Here is a 12207-nt window from a genome sequence, read left to right as displayed (position 1 = left end):
TCCAGCCTTATTAAGTATTATTTATTGTAATTAAATTATCAGACTCTCAGTGACCTGTATCTGCTGATCCCTACTTGTTCACAAGGATCCATTTTAGATTCTCCAGTCCTTAGGGAATTACTGACCGATCCTCTTATTATTGGTCATATTTGTGTTGAATCCGCTTCTCTCTGGTTTAACTGAACTGTTTGTTTCCCTACATTACGGAGCAGCAACACAATGCCTGACTGTTCTACAATTCACCCAACAGTTAGAGACAAATAAACTGTTACCTCAACACCCGGCATTTGTGCAGCACGGGGCCCAGCCGCTGGAGTCCTTCACACAGAATGTTGCAGTTCTCTAGACCGAGTTCTTTTATCGTATCACAGAGTCCAATGACATGAGACAGGACTGCACAGTCAATCGGAGTCAATGGCAATCCACTAAATGTAAGTGTTTTCACAGATCCCACTGTGGTCTGAGCCAGTGCTTTATTCTGAGACTCAAACAGGTAGTGGAATATATTCAGGAGTTTCCCTTTACCAGTTTCACTCGTTGTGTTTCCAATCTGTCCTTCAATCTTCTCCTTCACCCAATCAATCACTCGGCAGGTGGTTTGATGAAGAAATGGACCCAGAAACTCCTCCAGGGGCCGAGCTGCCTGTGGGGAGGAGAGACCAGCAACAAAATGGAGAAATATCTCAAATCGCCCATCTTCCTTGCTGTGGGCTTCTCTGAGGAGTTTCAGGATGTCCCCGGGATCTGGAGTCAGGAATTGTGCGAGTGCGGCTACAAACTCTTGGATGGTGAGGTGCGGGAATGTGTACACCGCGCTCTGGGCAGATTCATCTCTCTCCAAAAGTTCCATCATGAACCCAGACAGGAACTGGGAAGGTTGTAGATTGTACTTGATCAAATCTCCATTTCCAAACACAATCTTCTTCTCGGAGACTCCTGTGAAGGCCATCTCACCAATCTTCAGTAACACATCACGGGAGCTTTCAATCTCTCGGCCATGGTTTTTAAGAATGTTGTAAATATAGTAGGAATATAGTTGGGTGATTGTCTTGGGAACTTGCTTCTGATTCCTGTCTCTTTGTGTAAAGAAGGGGCCCAGTGACAGACCGAGGATCCAGCAGTAGGAAGGGTTGTAGCACATGGTGTACAGGATCTCGTTCTCCTCCACGTGTTTAAAAACAGCTGCTGCCACCATATGATCTTCAAAAAACTTGTTGAAATATTCCTTCCGTTCTTCACCAACAAATCCCAGGATTTCAGCCCAGACACCGATCTCAGCCATTTCCAATAAATGTAATGCAGTGGGGCGGCTGGTCACTAGCACTGAACATCCTGGGAGCAGCTTGTGCTGTATTAAACTGTACACAATGTCAGACACTTCACACCAGTCTTCAGGATCTGTGCACCTGTGCTGAGGTTCTGTATTTCTCCGATTGTCAGCAAAATCGATCCTGTCCTTGAATTCATCCAAACCATCGAATATAAACAGCAATCCCTTTGGATTCTTCCAGAGCTCTCCCAGAATATTCCCAAAGTAAGGATACAGATCCAGTATCAAATTCCTCAGATTTATTCTACAGTTAATAGCGTTCAAATCCCGGAATTTAAAACTGAAAACAAATTGAAAGTGTGGGTATATTTTCCCAGTGGCCCAGTCATGGACAATCTTTTGTACCATTGTTGTTTTTCCAATTCCCGGGACTCCGCTCACTGCTGCTGAACTCGCAGACTTGGATCGCTGGACGTTACCCTTGATATTCGGAAACAAACCTCCACTCTGAGAAAAACAGCTCTGGAACAATTGATCAGTTCGGATTTTTTCCAGCACTCCCCGGAGGTGTTTCTCTCTCCACTCTTCATGGTCTCGGCCTCTTGCCAGCAGTTCATGTTCTACAAGTGTCCGATCTCGAACAGTAGAAATTACCGTTAGCTCAGCGTATCGATCAACCAGCTGGAATATCTTAACCTTCTCCCTTATTAGGATAGTGTTCACTCTCAGTTTTTCAGTTTGTACCCGGAGTGTTTCCTTGTGCTTCTGCTGAACATCTCCGATTAGAACAGACATAAAATGGTTCTCAGTATTATTTGTATTGACATAAAAATAAATTTTCAATACCATTTCACTATTAAGTAAAATAACGCAAGATTTAATTGGCAATTTCGATAGAGGTGCGTGTAGAAATTAAAACTCAGTTAGTCGCTGAGAACTGTTTCAAATCCTCACGTGATTCTAATATTTACTGGGAAATAGGGCACAGGATATCACTGGGATATGGACGGTCAACTGTACCACTTTTACTGTACCAGACCTTGGGCAGGCTATCTGGGGCATTGTGTGAATTGGGAGAGAGACAGACTGTGAATGGTCAAGTGTCCAACTGTTACTGTATCAGACCTTGGGCAGGTTATCTGGGGCATTGTGTGAATTGGGAGTGGGACAGACTATGAATGGTCAAGTGTCCCACTGTTACTGTATCAGTCATTGGGCAGGTTATCTAGGGCATTGTTTGAATTGGGAATGGGACAGACTGAATAGATGGATGTCCCACAGTTATTGTATCAGACCTTGGGCAGATTATCTGTGGTATTGTGTGAATTGGGAGTGGGAAAGACTGTGAATGGTCAAGTGCCCACTGTTATTGCATCAGACCTTGGGCAGGTTATCTGGGCAATTGTGTGAATTGGGAGTGGGACAGACTGTGAATAGTCAAGTGCCCACTGTTATTGCATCAGACCTTGGGCAGGTTATCTGGGGCACTGTGTGAATTGCGAATGGCACAGACTGTGAATGGTCAAGTGTCCCACTGTTATTGTATCAGTCCTTGGGCAGGTTATCTGGGGCATTGTGTGAATTGGGAATGGGACAGACTGTGAATGGATGGATGTTCCACTCGGCATTCTATTGAACCATTAACTGAGCTTCCGACCCCATATCCTCACCATCACAAAGTTTGCCTACTTCCACCTCTGCCATATCCTCAATCTCCACCCTTGCCTCTGCTCAGCTGCTGCTGCAGCACTCATCCATGCTCCTCGTTACTTCCGGACTCGACTATTCCAATGGTCCAATAGTGGTTAGCACTGTTGCCTCACAGCGCCAGGGACCCGGGTTCGAATCCGGCCTCGGGCGACTGTCTGTGTGGAGTTTGCAGATTCTCCCCGTGTTTGCGTGGGTTTTCTCCCGGTGCTCCGGTTTCCTCCCACAGTCCAAAGATGTGCGGGTTAGGTTGATTGGCTATGATAAATTGACCCTTAGTGTTAGGGGGAGTAAATACGTGGGGTTACGGGGATAGGGTGGGATATGTGTTGGTGTAGGGGTTGCGGGGAATTGGGTGGGATATGTGTCGGTGGAGGCTCGATGGGCCGAAACGGCCTCTATCTGCACTGTGGGGTTTCTGTGATTCTGTGATTTCTGTGATTCTGTCTCCTGGCTGGCCTCCCACCTTACACCCTCCATAAATAAGCTCATTTGAAACTCTGCTGCCCATATCCGAATTCGCATAAATCCTGTTTACCCATTACCCATGGGCTACATTGGCTCCTGGTCAGGCAACGTCTGGACTTAAACATTCTCATTCTTATTTTCGAATTCCTCCATGTCCTAGCCCCCTCGTTATCTCTGTAACCTCCTCCAGCCACACAATCCACCGAGGTAACTGTGCGCCTGCAATTCATGCCCCTTTCACATACCAGGTTTACATTGTTCCATCATTGCCGGCTGTGCTCCAGCTGCCAGGACGCTGAGCTCAGGAATTAGCACCCTTATCATTTCCCTCCCTTAACAAAAGGTTCACTGCAAATGTCTCAGGGTTTGGGCAGGTTATCTGAGGTATTGTGTGACTGAGAGAGGGACCGACTGTGAATCGGCCGCAGGTAGATTGCTATTGTTTCATAAATTGTGCAGGTTATCCAATGTATTGTGTGCACTGAGAAAGGTGATTGAAAGTATTCAGAGTTTAGGCTGTAAGAAGGGTTACTGGGTTTGATGAGTTTTGTTTGGTCAGGAGACTTCGGTATTGAAATGCTTTAATGGATTTCACAAAATGAATGCAGGAAGCAGGCTCACAATTAGCAAAATAATTAACAACGGAGTGAATTGAAAGTAAGAGGGTAACTCAGGGTATTTTTGTCACCCATAGTGTAATTCATCGGGTGGGCCACGTTAGACGGGGTAGGGACAATTGAATGAGTTTGTGTAGATACACAGGGAGGAGGGGTAAGTGGGTCATCTCTATAACAGGGACAGGCTTATTTTGGTTCAAATACACATTTTCTGCACCTAATCGTTCTCCTGTTATAATGGGCCGGATTTTACGACCCCTACGGTTGTTTACGAGGTGTGTACGCACCCATAGGCATCTCGCAAGTGTCGGTTTCAGGCAATAGAAGCGCATGTGCTGAAAACCGGCACTGGCGATCTGTCAAGGTCCGCCTGCCCAGGAAAATTGCCTCTGCGGGTGGAGAGATGCGCTTTTTGCACAACTTCCGCCCGCTGAAAGGCCATGGAATACCTATGCCTGGTAAAAGCAGGTGTAAGGCCTGCTTTTATCAGCTTAAGAATGTTGAAAAATAGAAAAATTAAATTTGCTAATGCCATAGCATACAAGGCTACAGTCCAAGTGCTGGACAATGGGATTAGAATAGACAGGGTTTGACGGCCAGCACAGACACGATGGGCCTCTTTCTGTGCTGTATAACTCTGACACAATTCTGTGTGTACAGACCTGTCAAAAGTATGAAGGGGGATCCCGTTCTTTAATTTGTTCACCTAGCCCACGTGATCCCAGTGGTGTGCGAACCACATGCGCCCCTGGGATACGGGGGCCTCTACCAGCGTGGACCCAGAGAGGCCCAGCGCGGACCCGGCGCAGACCCGGAGAGGCCCAGCGCGGACCCGGAGAGGCCCAGCCTCGGGGTCTATGCAACCAACAGTTAGGTTCATAGATTTTTTCCGATCTGAGGCATCCGCAGGCAGGAAGCCTCCGATCGGAAATTCAGGGCCATTGTTTATCAGAAATTGCGATCATTTTTTCAGCAGTTTTCTACATAGGTTTATTGAATGTGTTTTATAACAATCCTGTCATATCACTGATTAGAAACAGAAATAGAACTATAGCCCACTTCACTCAGTGTAATGTTAGTGCAGAAAACATTGACAGTTCATTTGAAATGTTCTACCAATAATCATACTCTGTTGTTTAATGTTGGTCTTAGTTTCCTATACTGCAGGTTTGGGAACTAACATATTTCCGTTAGTCATTACATTGGGTCGAAAAAGACTCGGGAATTGAAGGACTATTCTTTGAGTAGAATAATGTTCGCTCTTTCACTGCAATTGCGAAGCTACTTAATAAGCTAATCAGCTTGAACATTGGCCTGGATTTTGCTGTAATAATAATGGGGAGACTGTCAGCGCTCGCCGTTATTACTGGATAAAATTGACAGCAACTTCTTGTGTATCACATGTGTGGTTAAACACGGAAATCCAGTAGTTGCTGTCAGAGATACCCTCCTCTCCCAGAAGAGGCGCTGTTGCAGTCCTCGCCGATAGTCGGCATTGAAATCACTGCAACGGCGTAAACTTGGGGTACTTACCCATTAATTCCACACTGAAGACGGCTGAAAGAGTTAGGGCTAGGGCATACAGGATTAAGTGAGATTTCTAACGGCCTAATAAGTGATAATTACTGCTGAACAATCTCTCTGGCCCTGAAAAAAATTAATATATATGTGTGGAGTGTCACACCAACAGATGAAAATTAATGTTGCAGATTTAATATGTGCATATTTACATTTTCTGCTTGTCTCCTTTATCTCGCTTCCTTAATCCCATGTACATTGCTCAAACTTTATTTCATTTGCTCTACTTGATATAAATGTAATTTATATTTCCTGTTTTATGATTCCTGGTTTGGAATCTGTGTCTCAGTGAGGATCCTTCCCTGTGACTGGCTGAAGAGCCGCGCTGTTTCTTCCCCTGCTCACAGTCCACAGATACCCTGTAGAGGGCACTACACTGGAAAATACAACTCGTGGCAGCAAGTCTAAAGACGGTCAAATCTTTGTGGGCAACTGTCAACGCACCTTTGATGCTGTTTCGTGAACCTGCCTGGTTTGTATGGGATTTCACAGTTACCAGGATCCTGCCAGGTATGTATGTTGATTCGCAGTGTATAATGATCCTGCCAGGTGTTTATGGGTTTTCACAGTTTATCAGGATCCTGACAGATGTGTATGGCGTTTCACAGTGTTTCAGGATCCTGCCAGATGTTTATGGATTTTCACAGTGTATCAGGATCCTGCCAGGTGTGTATGGGGTTTCACAGTGTACCAGGATCCTGCCAGGTGTGTATGGGGTTTCACAGTGTATCAGGATCCTGCCAGGTGTGTATGTGGTTTCACATTATAACAGGATCCTGCCAGGTGTGTATGGGGTTTCACAGTGAATCAGGGTCCTGCCAACTGTGTATGGGGTTTCACAGTGAATCAGGGTCCTGCCAGGTGAGTATGGGGTTTCACAGTGTATCAGGATCCTGCCAGGTGTGTATGGGGTTTCACAGTGTATCAGAATTCTGCCAGGTGTGTATGGGGTTTCACAGTGTATCAGGATCCTGCCAGGTGTGTATGGAGTTTCACAGTGTATCAGGATCCTTGAGGTGTGTATGGGGTTTCACAGTGTATCAGGATCCTGCCAGGTGTGGATGGGGTTTCACAGTGTATCAGGATCCTGCCAGGTGTGTATGTGGCTTCACAGTGTATCAGGATCCTGCCAGGTGTGTATGGGGTTTCACAGTGTATCAGGATCCTGCCAGGTGTGTATGGGGTTTCAGTGTATCAGGATCCTGCCAGGTGTGTATGGGGTTTCACAGTGTATGAGGATCCTGTCACGTGTTTGCAATGTGCAGTTGGATTAACTGGAGAATAGAAGACCTGTAAATTTGCCAATAATTCCAAAATCGGTGTTAAATATAAATTGAACCTATGCAGATCTTTTGTGGATTAATCACGAATCCAAATGATGTTTAATGCTGTATCTCCAGCCTTTGTTCCTCTGACTGCCAGATTCTGACAACCTCTCACAAACGGATACAGTCAAACATTCTGATTCTCATGTGAAATAAACATTGAAATTTCCCTTTTCTCACTTACCTTTCAGGTGACTGGGTACTTCGGATAAATCTTGTGCAATGTTCATGTAAACAAATGTGTCACAACCTGTTGAAATCAATGAACTTTCATGAAATCAGATCTGTGTGATATTATAGTAAACTCTGCAGTGTTTGAATCTGAATTTGCATTCCATGTGTGATTTTACCGTACCATGTTCCTCTATTTCTTTCAGTATATTGTTCAGCTTTGGTAATCTGTGGCGCATTTTCACAAAGGATTCCCACATCACCCTTCGGGCCCCAGAGCCTTTCTCCATCACCAGATTTAGGAGAAGTTTGGAACTGTCGACCCGGTTTCCCTTCTCTGTGAGCTGAGTGATTTTCTGTAAAGAATAATAATGAATGTATTGAGGAGCGGAGTGGAAGATGAATACTGTTAACGAGAAGGAAAGGATCTACACAGTGATGGGATCTCCCCATTGTTTTGAGCACAGAAAGTAATCACTGGGACGGGTACTGGTCCACTCTGAACATGGGCTGAATTTTCTGTAAACATCTTGATTCACTCATTCACGGGAAATAAATAAGATAGAAGGAAAAAAGAAATCAGAAATCTTGTTCTAGGAGAGTGAGGAATCACTGAGTATCAGCAATAGGTTTAATGGGATTAGTTCTCTCTCTCCCTCAGTGTCCAACATGACATCAGATTCCTGATTGACAATAGGATACACTTGCTTCTCATACTTACTTCCTGCTGTCACACTTTGTTATTTACTTAGAAATAAAACACAGCGAATCAGAGCTCCAGTGGTAGGGAAGGGATGACACGGAAGTGAGGGAAGCCGCTAGAAAACTGCCTGAGAAATTACACCGACTAATCAAAACAACCACTCTTGGTATATTGGTCAGCAGAATCGACCAATAATAACAATAATAATGATGACAAATCCAGTCACTCCAATAGCATGCTTCTTCAGCAATTGAAATGACAGACACTTAGTCCTAGAAATTCAGTCGCGTTTGCACCCACTTATTGGCTATAGAGTGGTTTGCGCCTGAAGTTTTTTAGCGCCCAAAATTCAGTTGGTCCCTAACATCGGCATTAGCCGGTAGCGCTGCGCCGGCACCGATGACGTCATCGGTGTGCGCAGCACCCCGGTTCCAATCCTATTCCGTGCCGATGGCCAAATTCAGTTGCGACCACCTCGCCCGTAGCGGCCGCAAACAGCGTTTGAAAAATGGAGTCTTGCAGCTCCGAGAGGCCGGCGCATAAAGGTGGAGGGGCGGCCGGCCGCTTTCCCGGCGGCCGCCTGGCCGCACCTCCCTCCACGGACTCCTGCACCACCCACCCGCATTGGTGTCTGAAACCCGTGAGCCCGGCACTTCTCCGTGGTGCCGGGCTCATTTTCCGGGGGAATCCAGCGGCGATCTCACGGCTGCAGGCAGCTCCTCCTTAAGAGAAGGAGGAGGCCTGCAGTACCCCAGCCTGCCGCACCGCATTGGGTGCCGCAGCGGCAGCTGGTCACCTGAAACTGACTTTCATCGCCCCAAACGAGGCGGCCAAACCCTGCAATAGCGCCCGCCTCTGTCTTGGGGTGGTGCAACTGAATTTCAGGCAGGTGCTACGGGAATCCGGGCGAGCGCAAAATTTCAGGCACTAAAGACCTGGCGCGGCGATACCGAATTTTTAGCCCTTAATTTCTTGCACAATCGCTGCCGGTATGAAACCCCAGTAACTGGGAGCACGTGTCCACCAATGGATAGTCACGGCTTCAATCACCAACTTACATTTTTATAGGGCTTTTAAGGTAGAAACTAGTCCCAGGGTGTTTCAGAGAGGCGGAATCAGACAATGAACCCGAGACATGGCAGGATAAAATAGCAGAGGTGGCCAGAAGCTGGAGGAAAGGTAAGGTTTAAGGAGTAGAGAAAGGTGGAGAGGCAGAGGGGTTGATGGAGTGAATTCCTGAGCGTGGGGCCTGAGACAATTGAACGCTCAGCCACCAGTGGTGGTGTGAAGGATTGGGTGCACAAGAGGCCAGAGTCAGAGCAACGGAGAATTCCATTTGCACGGGAGGTTGTAGGGCTGCAGTGGGTTACAGAGATAGGAAGGGTCGAGGTCCTAATGTTATTTAAAGAGAAGAATGGGAATTCTAAACTGAAGGCATTCCAGGAGCGAGAGCCATGAAAGTTGTGTGAGCACACGAGTGATATCTGAATGACACCTGGGCAGGTTGCTGGCAGCAGCATTTAGGAGTTGCTGAACATTAGAGAGGGTGCAAGGAGCGAGGCAGGCCAGGGGAGCATTGGGACAGTCGGGTTTAGCGATGGGCCGAGGCAGGGGCGGGCAATGTTACGGGGATAGAAGTAGGGGATCTTTGTGATGGCGGGTATATGGTGCAGGGATTTCAGCTCAAGGTTGGATGCGGAGATTGCGAACAGCCTGGCTTAGTCTCTGGCAGTGGCCAGGGAGGGAGATGGACTCAAGCGATGAGGCAATGGAATTTGTGGTGGGGAAGCAGACGGTGGCATCAGTCTTCCCAATGTTTAACTGGAGGTAAATGGGGAGTGACATTCCACACCAAGAGCGCTGTTGCAGGTAATTTACCCAGATGCAGAGAGATTTGGAAAATCAATTATAGGAAGGAAATAAAATACCTTGAAAAACTGCTCAGCAGGTTCACTGGGATGTGGAATTCCTGTTCTAGAGGGGATTTGAGAAGTTAGGGCTCATGCTACACTAGTTCAGCAGATTTGGCGAGGAGTTGATGGAAGTCTTCAGTTTCTCTAAGCTTATGATGAAAGAAATGTTTGCAGATTGTTTCCACTGTTTGGTCAAAGGGCTTATTCAGAGTATTAAGGGTGAGGAAGCAAGTCGATGAATTAATTTAAACGAATAATTCGATTGTTTTGAAGAAAAGGGATTGTTAGTGTTCATGGGGTGAACAGCAGGTTGGGATTAGATTAGGTTGGTTATTAAAGGTATCGGATAGTGAGCAGCATGTTGGGATTAGATTAGGTCTGTTATTAACGGTATTGGATAGTTCGCAGCATGTTGGGATTAGACTAGGTAGGATATTAACAGTAATGGGTAGTGAGCAGGAGGTTGGGATTGGACTAGGTGGGATATTAGCAGTAATGGTAGTGAGCAGCAGGTTGGGAATTAGACTAGGAGGGACATTAACAGGAATGGGCAGTGAGCAGGAGGTTGGGATTAGACTCGGTGCGATATTAACAGTAATGCATAGGGAGCAAGAGGTTGGGATTAGACTAGATGGGATCTAATGATAATGGGTAGTGAGCAGGATGTTGATATTAGAGTTGGTGGGGTATGAACGGTAATGGGTAGTGAACAGACTGTTTAGATTAGACAAGGTTGAATACTAATGGTAATTTGCAGTGAGCAGAAGGTTGGGTTTACACACGATGGGATATGAACGGAAATGGGTAGTGAGCAGGACGTTGGGATTAGACTAGTTGGGATATTAACGGTAATGGGCAGTGAGTAGGAGGTTGGGATTAGACGAGGTGGATTATGAAAGATCACGGGTCGTTAGCAGGAGGTTGGGATTAGACTAGGTGGGATATTAACAGTAATGGGTAGTGAACAGCAGGTTGAGATTGGACTAGGTGGGATATTAGCAGTAATGGGTAGTGAGCAGGAGGTTGGGATTAGACTTGGTCAGATATTAACAGTAATGCGCAGTGAACAGGAGGTGGGGATTAGTCTAGGTGGGATATTAACAGTAATGGGTAGTGAGCAGTAGGTTGGTGTTAGACTAGGTGGGATATTAACAGTAATGGCTAGTGAGCAAGCGGTTGTAATTAGGCTGGTGGGATATTAATGGTAATCGGTAGTGAGCAGGAGATTGGGATTAGGCTAGGTGGGATATTAACAGTAATGGATAGTGAGCAGGAGGTTGGGGTTAGACTTGGTGGGATATTAACAGTAATGGGTAGTGAACAGGAGGCTGGGATTGGACTAGGTGGGATATTAGCAGTAATGGGTGGTGAGCAGCAGCTTGGGATTAGATTGGTGGGATATTAACAGTAATGGGTAGTGAGCAGAAGGTTGGGGTTAGACTAGGTGGGATATTAACAGTAATGGACAGTGAGCTGGAGGTTGGGATTAGACTAGATGGGATATTAACAGTAATGGGTAGAGAACAGGAGTTTGGGATTGGACTAGGTGGGATATTAGCTGTAATGTGCAGTGAGCAGGAGGTTGGGATTAGACTAGGTGGGATGTTAACGGTAATAGGCAGTGCGCAGGAGGTGGGGATTAGACTAGGTGGGATATTAACAGTAATGGGTAGTGAGCAGGAGGTTGTGATTAGACTAGGTGGGATATTAATGGTAATGGGTGGTGAGCAGGAAGTTGGGATTAGTCTAGGTGGGTTATACACGGTAATGGGTAGTGAGCAAGCGGTTGTGATTGGACTGGTGGGATATTAATGGTAATCGGATGTGAGCAGGAGATTGGGATTAGGCTAGGTGGGATATTAACAGTAATGGGTAGTGGGCAGGATGTTGGGATTAGACTTGGTGGGATATTAACAGTAATGGGTAGTGAGCAGGCGGTTGTGATTAGACTAGGTGGGGTATTAATGGTAATGGGTGGTGAACAGGAGGTTGGGATTAGTCTAGGTTGGTTATTCACGGTAATGGGTAGTGAGCAGCAGGTTGGGCTTAGACTAGGTGGGATATGAACGATAAGGGGCAGTGAGCAGGAGGTTGGGATTAGATAAATTGGGATATTAAAGGCAATGGGCAGTGAACAGGAGTTTGGGATTGCACTAGGTGGGTTATTAGCAGTAACGGGTAGTGAGCAGGAGGTTGGGATTAGACTAGGTGGGATATTAACAGAAATGGGCAGTGAGCAGGAGGTTGGGATTAGACTAGGTGGGATATTAACAGTAATGGGTAGTGAGCAGGAGGTTGGGATTGGACTAGGTGGGATATTAACAGTAATGGGTAGTGAGCAGGAGGTTGGGGTTAGACTAGGTGGGATATTAACAGAAATGGGCAGTGAGCAGAAGGTTGGGATTAGACTAGGTGGGATATTAACAGTAATGGGTAGTGAGCAGGAGGTTGGGAT

General features: G+C 46.2%; 1 protein-coding gene across 1 annotated transcript; it reads right to left on the bottom strand.

Annotated features, from left to right (window-relative positions):
• Window positions 1–268: 268 nt before the first annotated feature.
• LOC147085096 (NACHT, LRR and PYD domains-containing protein 3-like) lies at window positions 269–7447 on the bottom strand. Its single transcript, XM_085979432.1, has 2 exons — window positions 7316–7447; window positions 269–1999 (listed from the first exon to the last, which is right to left on the bottom strand). Exons 1-2 carry the CDS (start codon window positions 7424–7426, stop codon window positions 269–271), a joined length of 1842 nt encoding a protein of 613 aa, XP_085835558.1. The 5' UTR covers window positions 7427–7447.
• Window positions 7448–12207: the final 4760 nt, after the last annotated feature.

This window comes from Somniosus microcephalus, unplaced genomic scaffold (genome assembly GCF_052327205.1).
Source record: "Somniosus microcephalus isolate GS21.2 unplaced genomic scaffold, FLI_Smic_1.0 unresolved_chr9, whole genome shotgun sequence".
Lineage (NCBI taxonomy): Eukaryota > Metazoa > Chordata > Chondrichthyes > Squaliformes > Somniosidae > Somniosus > Somniosus microcephalus.
The sequence above is the reverse complement of the archived record's forward strand: the minus strand, read 5'-3'. Positions and strand labels throughout refer to the sequence as shown.